The sequence below is a fragment of the Puma concolor genome, chromosome E3 (genome assembly GCF_028749965.1).
Source record: "Puma concolor isolate L17-30 chromosome E3, mPumCon1.1.hap2, whole genome shotgun sequence".
NCBI lineage: Eukaryota > Metazoa > Chordata > Mammalia > Carnivora > Felidae > Puma > Puma concolor.
This window is the reverse complement of record NC_141682.1, coordinates 8,378,318-8,395,070: the sequence shown is the minus strand read 5'-3', so window position 1 is coordinate 8,395,070 and position 16,753 is coordinate 8,378,318. Positions and strand designations below refer to the sequence as shown.

At 53.6% G+C, this 16,753-nt stretch overlaps 1 protein-coding gene and 1 long non-coding RNA gene across 5 annotated transcripts; one reads left to right on the top strand and one right to left on the bottom strand.

Moving 5' to 3' along the window:
• Nucleotides 1-752: 752 nt before the first annotated feature.
• On the top strand, nt 753-4,229 carry MOGAT3 (monoacylglycerol O-acyltransferase 3). The gene is made up of 7 exons (XM_086691861.1): nt 753-889; nt 1,092-1,199; nt 1,285-1,355; nt 1,631-1,835; nt 2,182-2,356; nt 3,697-3,899; nt 3,986-4,229. The coding sequence occupies exons 1-7, from the start codon at nt 817-819 to the stop codon at nt 4,138-4,140; spliced, it is 990 nt and encodes a 329-aa protein (XP_086547987.1). The 5' UTR covers nt 753-816; the 3' UTR covers nt 4,141-4,229.
• LOC147572939 (uncharacterized) lies at nt 887-15,739 on the bottom strand. Of its 4 annotated transcripts, none has more exons than XR_015245385.1 (5): nt 15,332-15,739; nt 11,378-11,506; nt 11,153-11,262; nt 8,866-8,977; nt 887-1,220 (listed from the first exon to the last, which is right to left on the bottom strand). It is a non-coding gene; the product is annotated as an uncharacterized LOC147572939 (long non-coding RNA). The 4 variants fall into 4 exon arrangements; XR_015245384.1 differs by lacking the exon at nt 887-1,220 and adding an exon at nt 7,178-7,304; XR_015245382.1 differs by lacking the exon at nt 887-1,220 and adding an exon at nt 7,814-8,099.
• Between the last annotated feature and the right edge of the window lie 1,014 nt (nt 15,740-16,753).

Genomic DNA, 16,753 nt, shown 5'->3' with positions numbered 1-16,753 from the left:
CTGAACTCCTTCCCTCACGGTCGGGCGGGTGGGCGGGAAGGGGACGGGATGAGGGTGCCAGCGACCGCCCCTCTCACCTCCCGTTCTGCCCGCAGTGCCCCCCCCACCGCCCCCCCCGCAATCCTGCCGTCCGTTGCTCGCGGCTCAGCGGGGCGCAGGTGGACGCACTGCCCGCGCTCTAGGTGGAGAGGCTCACGCAGCTGTTCCAGGAGCACAAGGCGCGCTGCGCCTTCCCCGCCCACCCGCACCTCGCCTTCCCCAGGGCACGCAGGTCCCCGCGGCGACTTGGGGAGGGGAGGGAAATGAACCGTGGGAACAGAGCTGCAACGTGTGCGTGTTCGTGCGTGTTCCTGCGCGGCCGTGCCTCCGGATGACCCTGGCACCCCGGAGACCTGCTCTCCGGGACGCGCGCTTGGAGGGCGCACGGCCTCGTCGGGGGCTTCTGACCACGGCGGGCCGGCGGCGGGGGCTCAGTCGGCGGGCTCCCCAGCTTCTCCTGAGACTCCTTTCCACAACCGACGCCCCACCTCCCTCGCACACTTCCTGTCGCCTCCCACCTCCACCCCGAGGACCTCGTTGCAAGTTCAAAGATCATGCTGGAGACTGGCGCTTCGGATCCAAGATCTCCCCGTCCACTCCACAAACGCGCACAACACACCCGCGGTTCCGAGGGGGCCCCGAGGGCTTGGCCTTCTCGGGAGAAAGCCATCCCGTCGGTGCCCAAACCTTCCTGGTTTGTGCTCGGGCCCCTGGAGCCCCGCTGGCAGAGGGGAGCTGCTGGCAGAGGAGTCTCCGACGCCCCCGCTGCGCCTCGCCATGAAAACCGTGCGGAAGCAGTGGCTGGAAGCAATAAGCGCCTACCAGCTCGTGCTGTCTTTCCTCTTCATGGGTGAGAGGCCTGCTGGCCTGGGGTCCCCAAGGAGAGCAGGGAGTGGGGGCAGGAAAGCTAGAGCCCCCCTTGCAAAGGGAGCAGGAGAGAGCCAGAGGTGGCTGGCTGCACCAGGGCGATCTGAGCGGGAGGAGAGCAGGCGCTGGGTGCGATGACCCAGCTTCAAACGCGAAGTGACTTTTCTTTCTCATCTTTCACCCAGGTCCTTTCTTCTCCCTTCTCCTCCTCTTCCTCCTCTTCACTCCACTCTGGTCTTTCTCTGTTCTCTACTTGGTGTGGTTCTTCCTGGACTGGGACACTCCCAACCGAGGTGAGCATGGCCGGACTTGCACTGGGGGAGGAAGAAGGGTGGCTGAGCGCCCCAGGCGTTCTTCCACCCACCTCTCTGCCCCAAGGCGGAAGGCGCTTTGCGTTCGTGAAAACCTGGAGTATGTGGAAAGAGCTAAGGGACTATTTTCCGGTCAAGGTGAGAGGTCACCATCCACAGAGACTCTCTGCCTCCTCCCTCTCCCCCCACCCGCACCCGCTCACCCCTGCCTATGCACCCCTGGGCTTTCTAAACTCAGACGATGGGGCACGCGGAAGGGGGGCCGAATGGTGTTCCAGAGTAGCCCCCGCCCCTGCTCTTGGCCCAGGGAGGACCTTGAACTCTGAAGCCTGCTTGGGGTGGAGGGAGACTCTTTTCATCTGCTGTCTTGCCGTGCACGCCTCTTCCTCCTCCTCCTGCCCGACGCCCCCAAGCTGGTGAAAACAGCAGAGCTGCCCCCGGACCGGAACTATGTGATCGGTGGTCACCCACACGGGATCATGAGCGTGGGAACTTTCACTAATTTCAACACGGAGATGAACGACTTCTCCAAGCACTTCCCCGGGATTCGGCTCACGTTGGCGGGACTGAGCTTCATCTTCTACTTCCCGATCTACCGAGACTATACCTCGTCCTACGGTGAGGCGGCCCTCCCCCACCCGGGCCAGACTGCCTCCCACTCTGCCAGCTGGGCGGGTGGGAGGCAGTCTGGCGAGCCTCTGCCCAATTGGGAAGTGGAAGATGAAGCCAGGCCTGGCACCCAGCAGTAATGTTGGCCGGGCTCACAGTAGGTGGCAAGCAGTAGCTTTGGGGCAAGTGTCCTGCCTCCTTGCGGGGAGAGGCACTATAGGTCACACTGACACGGGCACGGGACAGCAGACTTGGAAGGAATGGGGGTGTGGGGCTCACGCGCCAAAAGGGTGAGCGAGGGGCCAGGCAGCCCGGGAGCCCGTGGTGATTGCTCCCCACCTCCACATGCATGCAGGAATTTGTTCTGTGAATCGGAGGAGCCTGGACTTTATTCTCTCTCAGCCCCAGCCAGGGCAGGCTGTGGTCATCATAATTGGGGGCGCCCAGGAGGCCCTGTATGCAATCCCAGGGACGCACCACCTCGTTCTGCGGAATCGCAAAGGCTTCGTGCGCCTGGCACTGAGACACGGGTGAGTGGGGCGCAAGTGCCCAGCCCGGGGGTGCTGGTGAATTTTGCATTGCATCTGGGGGCCCACGCTCTCTGTCCCTACATATCCAGGTCCCTGTAGCTGGGCCTCTGTGTCCCCAGAGCCCACACTGTGCCCTGCGCCTATCGGCCTCTCATGTCAGCACTTTTTTTTTAATGTTTATTTATTTTTGAGAGAGAGAGACGTACACACACACACACACACACACACACACACACACACACGGAGACAGTGTGAGTGAGGAAGGGGCAGAGAGAGACAGAGACACAGAATCCGAAGCAGGCTCCAGGCTCTGAGCTGTCTGCATAGAGCCCTACGCGGGGTTTGAACTCACAAGCCGCCAGATTGTGACCTGAGCTGAAGTCTGGCGCTCAACAGACTGAGCACCCCCCACCATCCGCCCTGGCCGGCACCCCCTCTCATGTCAACACTTGAGGGTTTTCTCTGTTTCAACACCATACCCACTTTCGGCCAGTCTTCCCTCTCTGAAAGAGGCAGGATCATAGCTCGAGTAGCAGGACCTTGTGCTCAGAAGCCCCGGGTTCAAATCCCTTTCTGACTCTACCTCAAAGGCGAGACCTCGGACATGTTTCTTTACTTGCGAAATAGGACTAATCCCTAATTTTACAACGATATTGTGGTTGCAAAGATTAGATGAGAAAATGTATACAGTCGACTCTTGAACAACACAGGTTTGAGCTGCCTGGGTCCCCTCTGCATGGATATGTTTAAAACATTTTTTTAAGTTTATTTATTTATTTTGAGAGAGTGAGAGCAGGGGAGGTGCAGCAATGGAGGGGGACAGAAGATCCGAAGCAGGCTCCGTGCTGACAGCTGAGAACCCAGTGCGGGGCTTGAACTCACAAACAGTGAGATCATGACCTGCGCCAAAGTTGGACGCTCAACCGGCTGAGCCCCCCAGGCGCCCCTTAATAGCACTTTCTTTCCTCTAGCTCACTTTATGGTAAAAATCCAGTAGAAAGAACAGCTACAAGTATGTGTTAATCGACTGTTCGTGTCACTGGTCATGCCGTTAGGACTTGAGTTTTGGGGGAGTTGTATGAGGAGTTTTGTCTGTACCAGGGTGGGGGTCAGGGCGCCCTAAGCGCCATGTGGTTCGAGGCTCAGCTGGGGAGGAAGGCCCGGTACGCAATCATTTCTCAAGAATTGTGAGTCCTTTCTTCCAGATCTTTCTTGGTCATTTGCTCGAAAAGGCCTCGGGGAGGGGAGCCAGGCGTGGGAGGGATTTGCAGCCCCGTCCGGGGGCTCCCCGAGAGCCGCTGGCCCGAACACGCCTCCTCTCTCTTGCTGTCCCTGCTCAGCGCCTCCCTGGTGCCCGTGTACTCCTTTGGAGAGAATGATATCTTCCATCTGAAGGCTTTTGCCCCCGGCTCCTGGCAATACCTGTGCCAGGTTGCCTTCAAGAAGCTCACGGGCTACTCACCTTGCATCTTCTGGGGTCGCGGACTCTTCTCGGCCAACTCCTGGGGCCTGCTGCCCTTTGCCAGGCCCATCACCACCGTGGGTGAGTGCCCGTCTCCGGGGGAGGAGAGCGGCCGTCAGCTGTGCGGGCAATCCCGCACCTCACCCCTGTCTGCCCTCTCCCTGCAGTGGGCCGCCCCATTCCGGTGCCCCAGATCCTCTGCCCCACCGAGGAGGAGGTCAACCACTACCACAGGCTCTACATGCAGGCCCTGGAGACACTGTTTGAGGAGCACAAGGAAAGCTGTGGCGTCCCTGCCTCAACTCACCTCACCTTTATCTAGCCTCTTCCCCGCCCCCCAGCCCCCAGCCCCCTGGGACCTCCACCTATGCCAGCTGTACCACTCCAATAAAAGCTCTTTCTCTCCCACCACTGCTTTGTGGAATCGGCTGCCTGCAGGGCTCACGCTGTGCCTCCGTGGGTAACCCGCCCCCACTCTCACGTGCCACGGAGCTGCTTTAGTATCTTTTTTTTTTTTTTTTTAACATCCATTTTTGAGAGACAGAGAAAACATGTGAGCGGGGGAGGGGCAGAGAGAGAGAGGGAGACACAGAATCCGAAGCAGGCTTCAAGCTTCGAGCTGTCAGCACAGAGCCCAACACGGGGCTCGAACCCACGAACCACGAGATCATGACCTGAGCCAAAGTCGGACGCTTAACAGGCTGAGCCACCCAGACGCCCCTGGAGCTGCTGCCTTAGATTGGGTGTCAGAATCCTGAATTCTCCTCCCAGCAAGACTTAATCCTGCTGCAGGATCGTGCATAGGTTTCTTTCCTTTGCTGAGCCCTTTTCTCTCTGTGAATGAAGGCATCTGCTTCGCGGAGAGCCGCAGGATCTCAGGATTGAGTTGAGGAGGGTGGCTCTTGCAGGGGGGGAGGGGGGCGCTAGGCGTTGCAGGGTGGGCTGCAGAAGACAGGATGCCTGGCGCAAGAGCGTGAGCAAATGCTGAGCTTGGTCAAGGGCATCTGGCCTCATGGGGAGGGAAATGATCTCCAGTTGTACGAGAAAGGTACGCTGCTCGCTTCCACGCCCTCTCTCTGTCCTTTGGGTCTCCTCGTAGCTGGGAGCTGAGGGGAAACGAGGACCTACCTGACCGGCATTGAGCCCTACTGCAAGCCCAGCATTAGGTCAACAGGAACCCAGTTACCCAACAAGCACAGAACTCCGGTCAAGATCAAAGAATTAATATTGAAGGGCTGGGGCGCCTGGGGGGCTCCATCGGCTGAGTGTCCAACTCTTGAGATCAGGTTCGTGATCTCACAGTTTCGTGAGTTTGAGCCCCAAGCCCCTGCTTGGGATTTTCCCTCACTCTCTATTAGCCCGTCCCCGCTTGTGCTATCTCTGTCTCTGTCTCTCTCGAAATAAATAAACTTAAAAAAAAAAATTAAGGGCTTAGAACAGAGATTGGCAAAATATTGTCATCCCCATGATGGGCATGGCATCGGTCCAACCAGAGGGTAAGACCGAACAGTCTAGGGGGACCTCGTGTGGTCATAGCGTCCTCTGACTATGTCAGTCCCATTTACGGACTGGCTGTGCGTCTGTGTCCAGGACGTAAGAATACCTTGTTGAAATGTAATTGGGATGTAACCATACCTATCTCCCACTGTCCTATATTGTCCTATACAATATATTCAGTGGAAGAAGTTTTTCTTGTTCCTGCATGAAAATCTGGGCACTCCTGTGACTTATCTGGGTCATTCTCAGGTAATAACTTCTTCATCCACCTCAAGTTGTACTATAGAGGGGCACCTGGGTGGCTCAGTCAATTGAACGTCTGACATCCGAAGCGGGACTTGAGCTCACCTGATGTAGGGCTCGAACTCACAAACCATGAGATCATGACCTAGCCGAAGTCAGATGCTTGACAACCAGTCGCCCAGGCGCCCCAGGTTTGAACACCCTTAGCCCAGATGCGACTATAGGACAGGCTGACCTCAATGCAACCACTGTCTTTCCTTCTTTCCTGGAGGGAACCTCCAGCCAGCTACAGTCTGGCCATTAGACTTCTCTGTGGGCACATCCAACAAACACAGGGGCGTACCGAGCTCTTTGAGCCTTGCAACCTATGTCACCGATCTTGTGGAAGTAAGCCTTGCCCTCGAGCTCTGAAAGCCCCCCTCCCCCCGCCCACTTCTCTCCTTTGTGTCCAATCCTTGTCATGGGTCAGGGACTCAAGGGTCACTTCTCAACTATTTGCTTGGGCAATGCATTCTTGCTCGCTGCATGTGATCTGCTCTGGCCCCTTTTGGAATGCAGGACCTTTGTGCCTCATCCCAAACTTTAAGGGTAGCATCACATGTGTTTTTCTCTGGGTTCTTCCCCCGAGGGACAAAAGCACCAACTTCTAGTGAGAACGGGCCACCAAGAGCTGGGAGTATGGGGATTAGATTGCCACGGGCCTTCCTCCAAGAAGCCCCCTGCCATTCTCCCCTGTGAGTGGTAGGTGCCTATCTCTAGGGAGGGGAGGTTGGGCTGGGTGACAGGTGAGGAAGGGGACCTTTGAGGACTCAGGGAGAGAGGGAGGAGGGGACTTCATTCCCCATCATTTGTTGCCCCTGTCTGAAATCCAAGACCAATAAAGTCAGGAGGTGGGAGGGATTGGCTCGAGGATGGAGAGAAACAGGAGAAGCCTAGACATCCAGTTACAACTGGGTTGGCCCTGGAGGCACCTCCACCAGCATCCTTCCTCTCCTAGAAGCCAGCCCAGATTGGGTGGAGGCCATAGGCTTCAGGAGGCCTTGGCACACCTCCTACCCTCTCCGGAGCCTCCCCAAGTAACCTCTGCAGCCATGCTCTGATCCTAGCCGCACTGACGGTTAAATGTCTTCTGGTCCCCATTTTTATTCTGTCATCCTGCTTTCCAACCATTGTTTTTCATGCATCTGTCTTGGCTTCACCTCCTTCCTCTCTCCCCACCTTCCAGAACCGCACTCAAAATTCCTGGCCTCTTGTGTCTTCCTGCTAAGTGGTTTTTAGCGTCTCCTTCTCCTCCATGACCCCATCCCTCCATGGACTCCCTCTGGGACCACTCCTGAGCGATCAGGGGTCTTGTCTCTTGTCTCCCATCCAACACCCTCTCTTGCTGTCAAGACGCTCCTCCTAAAATGCTGTTTTCATCATCTAATTCTCCCTTTTGGATCCCCACTGTCTTTGGATCTTTGTTGTTAAAAGGTGTAAAAATCCTCAGCAGAGCATTCGAGGTCCCCCTCAGGTAGAGCCCAGTCCAGCTTCCCAACCGGGCCTGACTCGCCTCTCCTTCCTGCCTGGAGACTAGATGGAACCCCTACCGTCAAGTCACAGCCCAACCCCCCCCCCCAAGCCCCCACCCCGGTGTTCAGCACTTACCACGTGCGGATAGTGGCAGGCTCTGATCCTGTCATCTACACCACAGTGTCCACACTGAGCTCTAAATGAGGTACACATGCAAAGGGCTTAGCGTGGCACCTGGCAGGGTGTTCAACAAACATCAGCTGGTGTCACTATTGTCTCGACACAAGATCTTTTCCTGACCACAGCCACCTCACAAGAATTACATTGCGTGAAATTACATCGCGTTGCATTACGTGATCACATTACAGGCACCATCACATTAGGTGTTCTGCTACCCCAACATCGGGCTTGCTCATAATCTTTTATCTCATGTTCCTAAATGCTAACGTTGAGGGCAGGAAGTATGTCTTGCTCGTTTTTGCGTTTCGACCATGTTATGGCGATCGCCACGCCTAGTGCATGACGAGTGCCGAACAGATGAAGGGAGCCGGTCCAAGAGACCTGCCGTGGAGGGAACCAGCCGCCCGGTTTGCAGGTTGTGCCCAGCACCGGGAAGCCCAGCAGAGGGCCGGGAGGGCTTGGGGGTCCCTTCACAGAGCCAGAGAGGGGGGCAGCGTACCCATCATGGGAAGGAAGGGAGCTATACTGGTTTTCTAGGGAGCTGTAACAAAGTGCCACTCATCTGGTGATTTAAAACAACAAGTTTACTGTCTCACTGTTCAGAGGCCAAAATCAAGGTGTCAGCAGGGTCTGCTCCCTCTGAAACCAGTAGAGGAGAAACCCTCCTTCCGGTCTTCCAGCCCCTGGTGGTGTCATCAACCTCAGCTGCTGCGACATCACCCAGTCTCTGCCTCTATTGTCACACGGCCTTCCCCTCTGTGTCGTGTCCAAAGTTCCCTCTCCTTATAGAACACCGGTCATACTTGATTAGGGTGACTTCAGCTTGATAGGATTATGTCTGCAAAGAATCTATTTTCAAATAAGGTCTCTTTCATGGGTAGGAGGGGTTGGGACTTCCATATATCTCTTTGAGGCAGGGGGCCACAATTCAACCCACAACAGGTGTTTTTTAAAAATTCACACAGGGGTGCCTGGGTGGCTCAGGCGGTTGAGCACCCGACTCTCAATCTCAACTCGCGTCTTGATCTCAGGGTCGTGAGTTCAAGGCCTGCACTGGGCTCTGCGCTGGGCGTGGAGCATACTTAAAAAAAAAAAAAAAATCACACAAAAGTCCTCTCTGCTTGTGCCTGGGACTGCACCCATCCAGAGGTGGTCTCTTGTAGAAATTATGTTCGGTGCAAGTGGTCAGCATTTGCCATGAGATCTTTCCTTGGGGACGTGTGCCGGGCAGGTGCACAGAAAGAACATGGATCACTAGCCTGTCCTGAGGGTCTGTTCTGTTTTCAACCGTTACTGAACTTCCCTGTGCCATTCCTCCTCCGGTGTAGCTGGATAATAAGCCCCAACACTGTCATTTCTCCTCCTGATCTGGAAGAGTCTAACTTATAAATACATGAACCCAAGAAACTTCACGAGTTCGGCTCTCTGCCTGCTCTCGGCTTTTTCCTTCCCTGCTATCCTCCATGTGGCCACCAGAGGGCTGTCTCTACTCGCAAGGCAAATGTGTCACTCCTGCTTAAAACCCTTCCCCTCTCCTTCCCTCTCCTCCCTTCTCCCTCCCTCCCCTGCCCACTGCCCTCCACCACACGCCCCCTGCTGGCCAGCCCCTACCTACCGGATGGATGCGTGCAACCCAGAACTGCTTGTTCTCGTGAAGCCGGCTGTTGCTTGCCTCGGGCTTTGCTCTCGCTTTCCCCTCCTGCTGGCGGGACCTTGTCCTTCATCCTCTGGGGGGGGGGGGGGGGGGGATGTTTACTGCTCAGTTCAGGTCCCACTTCCAAGACACCTCCCTTAACCTACCAGCCTGCCAGGCAGGCTCAGCCCATCCCACCTCTGCATCCGGTAACTCTCTCTGTAAGGATCGCTCATGACCCTTCTGTGTCACTGTAAAGCACCAGTTTATCCGAACAGTTGGATACCTTGAGACATCAGGAAGGGACAGTAACTGTATCACATTAAACGTGTTTAAAAGTCCATGAGTTCATAGTGGTTCTAAAAAGAAGAGTTGATCACCACTGAAAATTGCTAAGGCATCAACTTGTTATTTTGAAAATTAACAAATAAAAGGAAACATTTTAAGCATTCATCCTGGCTGTCCTTCACAAAATATGCCTCAGGGTAATCAGAGCACAGAAGAACAAGTTTTCTTTTATAGGTGTTTTCCAACTAGTTAAAACAAACACAGAAACACCTAGAATGACAGAATAAGAGTATCAACATTTTGCAGGCCCTAATAACGGATTGGATTGAAGTCTTGAGCGACAGCATCTGGTAAGATTCCAACAAGATAAACTACATTTGAGCCTTTGATGGAAGAATACAGTCCTTCCTAAAAAAGTGCATGTATGATTTAAGCTTTTCTTAGTAACTACTTTAAAAAGAGAAAGAGGAGTGCCTGGCTGACTCAGTTGGTAGAGCGTGTGATTCTTTTTTTTTTTTTTTTAAGTTTATTTATTTTTGAGAGAGAGAGAGAGAATGAGCGGGGAAGGGGCAGAGAAAGAGAGGGAGACACAGAATCCGAAGCAGGCTCCAGCCTCCAAACTGTCAGCACAGAGCCTGACAAGGGGCTCGGACCCACCAACCAAGAGATCATGACCTAAGCCAAAGTTGGTTGCTTAACCCAGTGAGCCACCCAGGTGCCCCACACCTGTGATTCTTGATCTCAGGATCATGAGTTCAAGCCCCATGTTGGGTGTGGAGCCTACTTAAATAAATACATTAAAATAAAATAATACAATAAAATGATAAAGAGAAAATTGGTGGAATTAATTTTAATAATATTTTTTATTTAGCACAATATGTCCAACATATTCTTTCAATGTGTAATAAAAAAACAGTAATGAGATATTTTACATACTTTCCTTTGGGGCTAAGTCCTTGAAATCTGGTTTGTATTGTACACTTAGAACATATTTCCATTTAGGGGCATCTTGGTGGCTAAGTCGGTTGAGCGTCTGACTTGATTTCGACTCAGGTCGAAATCCTGGGGTCGTGAGATCAAACTCCACGTCAGGCTCCACACTAAGTGTGGAGCCTGCTTGAGATTCTCTCTCCCTCCCCCCTTCTGCCCCTTCTCTGCTCTCTCTCACTCTCTGTCTCTCTCTAAAATAAAAGTAAAAATTTTTAAAAAAGAACATATTTCAGTTTAGACGCTAAACATCCACTGGAAATGTTTGGTCCATATTTAAAGTTTGTAAAATTCACAAGTGAAAAAGTTACTCTGAACATACTTAAAAGTTTTCCAGGGTTGCCTGGAGGCTCAGTCAGAAGAGTGAGCTACTCTTGATCTTGGGGCTGTAAGTTCAAGCCCCACGTTGGGTGCAGATATGACTTAAAAATACATTTTTTTTCAAGTTTTCCAATAACTAGATCAGTTATCTATTTTAAATTTTAATTCAAATGAAATGAAATAAAAAGCTCTGTTCCTCAGTTGTGCCTGCCACCTTTCAGATGCCCAATAGCCACGAGTGACTAATGGCTACCATACTGGACAGGGCATGTTGATTTAATTCCCAGCCTACAGGAAAAGCAGAGAAGAGAAAAATATGGTAAACAACACCATGGAGGTGTAATCAGCATAATCCAGATGGTGAGGACATTTATAGGGAACAGCCAATCTTGTTTCTTCAACAAATAGTTGCAAAAAGGGAGAGGTGGAAGGGAACTATGTAGATTAAAATAAGTCTAAAATATGTATCAACTTCATCAGTTCCCTGTTCCTGCAGAGGAAATAACCCATAAACCTACCAGCTTAAAAGAACAAACATTTATTGTAGCATAGTTTCGGGCTTAGCTGGGAGATTCTGGTCTAGAATTCTCAGGCTGCATTAAAGCTGCTGACCAGGACTGTAGTATCTCAAGGCTCAACTGGGGGTGAAGGATCTGCTTCCAAGTTCACTCACATGGTTGGTGACAGGACTCAGTTCCCAGTGGTTCGATTGAGGCCTCAGGTCTTTGTTGAATGGGCTTCTCCACAGGGCTGAGTCTCTCAAGACAAGGAAGCTGACTTCCCCTAGAGTGAGTGAGGAAAGGGAGAGAGAGGGAGGGAGGAAGTGTTTTAGGTGTGTGTTTAGTCGGCTCAGGCATCATCATAACAAGATACCACACACAGGGTGTAAGCAACAGACATTCATTTCTCATGGTTCTGAGGCTAGAAGTCGGTGATGATCCAGGTGCTGGCAGATTCGTCTTCTGGCGAGAGCTTTCTTCCTGAACTGTAGACAGCCAACTTCTCTCTGCCTCCTCCGCCTTTCTTTCTGCAAATGCATAATGGGTAGAGAGAAATCTCTGGTGTCTCTTCCTCTTATAATTCTGTGGGATTTGGGCCCCACCCTTATGACCTCATTTAGCCTTAATTACCTCCTTACAGGCTCTGTCTCCAGATACAGTCACATTAGGGGTTAGGGCTTCAACATACGAATTGGGGGGAAGGCACAATTCCATCCATATCACTGTGATAATGCCATTAAAATGATTTCTTGCAATACCAGTGAAACAATACGATGTCTGAAATTGGTTTCAAAATATTGGGATGCTTGCCGTGTAGAGCGATATCAGCTATGAGTTGATAATTGTTGAAGCTAATGATAGGCTAGTGGGGCTTCACTGTACTGTCCTATTTTTTTTCTAATGTTTATTTATTTATTTTGAGGGAGGGTGTGCATGTGAGTAGAGAAGAGGCAAAGAGGGAGGGAGAGAGAAAACCCCAAGCAGGCTCCACACTCAGTGAGGAGCCCAATGTGGCACTCCACTCGTGACCTGAGCCGAAATCAAGAGTTGGACGCTTAACCTATTGAGCCACCCAGGTGCCCCTGTTCTGTTTTTGTTTGTATTAGGTATTGTCCAGAATAAAAGTGGATGGCTAACTCGACTGAAGTCTTTGAGAGCAGCAGTGGGTCAACCAGGCCCATAGAAGATGACATTAATGTTTGCCGAATGAATGAATGACAGATGTTACTGGTGTTGCATGATGTGGACTGGAGAGAGGAACCTGGTGATGAGTGGGGAGAGACGAGGCGGAACTTCAGGGACTTCTAAGCAGAGCCATCACGCTGACCCTTTAGAAATGTAGCGTGAGGCTGGGTTGTGCATTGGCTTGGGGTTAAGATACCGGGAATCTGGTCTTACCTCTACCCAGTGGGTGACCTTTGATAAGTGGTCAAAGGTGGTCTTGCCTTACCCCACTCTAGAAACAGGTTGAAGTCATTCATTCATTCATTCATTCATTCGTAACATACTTATTAAGGACTTACTATGTGCCCAAGACCTGAACAAAGTGCCAAAGGCATAAAGTTAACTGTAACATCAGCCTTGTTCTAAAAAGAGTTCACCATCAAGCTCAATGGTCTCCCAGCTTTCTATCACCTGGTTCACGAAGTTCCTAACATCTGACAGCCCCAAAGGAAGAATAAATAAGATGGGCTTCTGGTTATGTGTGAATTCCAGTGTATAAGCTACAGTGCCCCACATGTGAGAACTGCTGTTCCAGTTAGCTAGATAGTAACACCTACCTTTAATTGAATTTCTATGCAATGTCAGGCACTTTTCATTCATTATCTTATTCAACCTTTACTGGAAGTTAGGTGCTATGCTCTCTTTACAGATGAGGAAACCGTGAGTCACCAGGAGTATGTGGCATCTGTGATACTTTGCCTTCTGAGATGATCTGGATGATTCCTTTCAGTGTTATAATCCTAAGCAAGACTTTTATGGATTCTCTGGTTCTGTGACTTGGGGCCAATTACTTAACCCTCTGATCTTTGGTCTCCTTCCTTATCTGCAGATGAGCTGGTCACGAAAGTTGTACGACAAAAAGCATACGAGGTGCCCAGTTCAGTTCCTGTTAAGCATATTTTATTTCTCTGCTATCAGCCAATTGATGTCATCCCACAGATAGCTGGAGACGACCTGGGAAGTCAAGACCTGACTTGTGGATTAGGGAACTCCCCAGATAGAGGGGTCACTGGATCAGGGAGAGGGCAGGGGTCTCAGCCTCGATCTCACAGCTTGGAGAGTCAGAGGGTGAAGAGGGGTCAGAGAGGAGAACAGTCAAAACCCACAAACTCTGGAGGAGGAAGTCCTGGACACAAGAATCCTGGGGTGCGGAGGTGTTCAGAAGGTAGGGAGGAAGACCCAAGGTGGTCTGTTGGGGACGAGGGGTGGGAGAGAAAGGCAAGGATGGGGAGGCCCCTGCGGCAGAGGATGGGCCCAAAAGAAATGACAGACAGCGACAGCACTGCCCGGCTGACAGTAGGGCCCACCTGCCCTGAGAGAAGGCAAACAAGACATCAGGCTCTCCCAAATAAAAGGCCCAAATAAGCAAGCCCAGCGTGAGGGCCAAAGCCAATAGGGACCCCAAGGTATAGGTGTTTACAAAATTCAGAGCAACTAAGGGAAATCTCCAGCATTAACAGCACTGGCATTTGCTTGCTTTACAGCTTGCAAAGCACCTCCGAGAGGTGAGTGGGCAGTGGGGTCTGAATTTGCAGTCAGAAAACCCCCCAGCGTCCCTGGCCCACATCATGCGACCTCTCGGAACCCCCACTATACAGCCTCACCCATCCTACAGTGCTGTGAGAATGAAGTCAAAGTGCTCTGTAAACATTCTGGGTGGTGCTGTGGCTCACCATCAGGAGGGGGTACAGGGTGGCTCTGGAACCCAGACCTCTACCAGCAGAGCACTCTTCCATCCCCACCGGTCTTAACCTCGGCCTCTTTTAAAGCACAGTGGCACAGGGTGATGTCCCACTTGCCAACATCCTCAGAGCACTTAAGGATGCTGACAGCCTCCTGTTCTCCCTCGCTGGGAGGGGCAGCCAGGAGATTAGTCATCTTCCAACCACTACCACCCGCTAGCCCCTCTGGGGAGCTGAGACTTCAGAAGTCTGAGCTTGGTTATTTGGGACCCTGACGGTGTTTGATCGGCCCAATGGGCGCTGACTTCTTCCTTCAGAGTGGTTTGGACTTGAAGGGTTTGCGGGGCGGGGCGAAGGGGGACTTTCTATTCTGATTGGTTGACGGAACTGGAAGTGGAGGACGTTGGACCAATCCCAGAGTTTCTGGTAGCAGAAGGCGGGGCTTCTGGTGAAAAGGGGGAGGATTAGAGCCTGGTTGCATCTACCGCCTGCCACTAGTGATTTTTTTCCTCCAATTCCTCTAACTTTTTGACGTGCTATCCCACAATTGAGCAAGTTCCACCTGAACTGCGGCTTTGAGATGTGCAGTGTGTTAGCAGTTTTAAAACCCAGAAATAGAAAAAAAATATAGAAATGGGGAGAAGTCCTATTAAGAAAAGAAGAAGGGGGGGGGAGGTTGAGTAACTTGTCAAGTTACTTATTGTGTGGCCATGTGTGTGGGAGCCGAGGAACACGACATGAACCTTCATCTGATCACAGCCCATTGGAAAGTGTAAAAAAAGTGGAATGAGGGGCGCCTGGGTGGCTCAGTCGGCTGAGCGCCCGGCTTCGGCTCAGGTCATGATCTCACGGTTTGTGAGTTCGAGCCCCGCATCGGGCTCTGTGCTGACAGCTCGGAGCCTGGAGCCTGTTTCGGATTCTGTGTCTCTCTCTCTGCTCCTCCCCTGCTCATGCTCTGTCTCTGTCTCTCAAAATAAATAAATAAACATTTAAAAAATTAAAAAAAAAAAAGTGGAATGAGATAGGTGAGAAATTAACTCTGGGGGCAGGAGGGGCACGAGAGCTGGGTAGACCCTGGAGGGAGGGCGAGGGAGAGGGGCTCTCACCCCTAACAGACCTTAATAATCCCTGCAGCATTTTACAGTCACTGAAGGGCTTTCCCCATCCATCACTTACCTGGTTCCTTACAGGGTAGAACTGCAGATGTTTTTTACCTCATTTTGGGGGGGAGGGTGGGAAGGAGCCCCTCGGGAGTTAAGTGCCAAGGCCACCAGCTCATTGGGGACAGTGCTCCAAGTCCACATTTGCCTGTTCTTCCCACCCTTCCCCCACACACACGGTTTAGCACGAGGTGCAGAGCCTGTGCGGAGATCCCCAGGACGTGTGCGTGCGCGCAGAGCTCTGTGTTCGTGTGCTGGGGGTGAGGGAGTGGGTTCGTGGGTGTACCTGGAGTTTTTCTTTCTGCGTGCTTCCCTGTGGGGGCCTGGTTGCTTGCCGGCCAGCCGCTGAGCGTGAGCTGAGGCCTCTGATGCACCTGCGGGACGAGGCTACCCTGCGCCCCCCGGGGAGGGGTGGACACTCTGACCGGTCTTGGCCTCGCTCTGCTCCCTTCCGCCTCTCTGCTTCTGTCTCCTGGTGTCCCCTCACATCCCCATCTTCACGACTTTCCAATTTCTTTGATCAGTTTCTCTGAACATGGTCCCCAGGGCTCTGCGTGCCCCTTCCAGTCGCTCTGACTTATCTGGCGGTGGGAGGTCGGAGGGAGGACTGCGAGATTGGGGGAGGGGGGTGCTTCAGGACACAGCATAGAGGTGCTAGGGACGTGGGGGCAATAACTAAGCCAGCAGTACCCCCTTCCCCCCCCCCAAAACCCAAGGCACCTCCACCTAAGGTCCGGCTCCCTAGCCAGGACAAGGGGCGGAGTCTCGTCCGCCAGACTTGAGGCTATCCTGTTGCGCCCGCCACCCAGGTCCACACGACCCCCCCCCCCCCCGCCCCGCCCCGCCAGGGCACCTGCTCTCCGCCCGCACCTCCCCAAGGCCACCCCGAGTCCACTCCAGATCCGGGCCGGGTTTCCTCCACGTCGCTGGGGTCTCCGCCCCTCGGAGCCGCCTCCGGCCCGGCGGAGCGTCGCCGCGGGAGGTGCCCGCAGCGCCCGAACCCCGAATGTCCCCGCTCGCGCCCGCGTGCCGAACTGAGCCGCAGCGCAGACCCTGCATTCTCACTCCGAGTTGGGACTGCTCCGGTCCCCGCGCGTCACCCGAGCTCGACCCTCGGGGCTCCGAAGGGACCCCTCTACCGGCACCGTTCGCTGTCCGCGTGGCCGGCCCCGCTCCGTGTCTGGGCTTCCCCGCCCCGGTTCCGGCTCCGGCGAGGTAGGGGGCCGCGGGCCTCGGGGCTGGCGTGCTCCTCCACCGCGGAATGGGGGCAGCAGAAGGCCACCGCCCCCCACCCCCCACCCCCCACCCCCCCCCCCCCGCCCGGGGAAGTCAGCCGCTGCGCCCCCTACAGCCCAACCTCTCCCTGTCCGGTGACCTAGATAACTGGGACCTGGACTTCGCCTAGGTGTTCGGAGACACTTTCCTGTCCGTCATCCCTCCCCCACCCCGTCGCCATTGCTCTCCCACCTGTCCCCAGAGCCTGGTGCCCAGAGGGACCCCTGTCAAGTAGACAGCTTCCTTCGGAATCTCGCGCGCCTGCCGCCCCCACCCCCACTCTTGGAACGGGGCAGAGGGAAAACTGGGGAAGACCCCTGAGTACAGTCCCCACCCAGTCCATGACTGTGGCCCTGGAGCACCCTCCCCCCACCCCCACGCACACACTGCTCGTTGGTCTATCTTCCTCACCCCCTGCCTTTGCCCCATGTTA

Coding starts and splice junctions, on each gene's coding strand:
- MOGAT3 (XM_086691861.1), top strand. CDS start 817: ATGAAAACCGTGCGGAAGCAGTGGCTGGAAGCAATAAGCGCCTACCAG. Junction 1,200..1,284: donor CTGGGACACTCCCAACCGAG/GTGAGCATGGCC, acceptor CTCTGCCCCAAG/GCGGAAGGCGCTTTGCGTTC. Junction 1,836..2,181: donor AGACTATACCTCGTCCTACG/GTGAGGCGGCCC, acceptor ACATGCATGCAG/GAATTTGTTCTGTGAATCGG.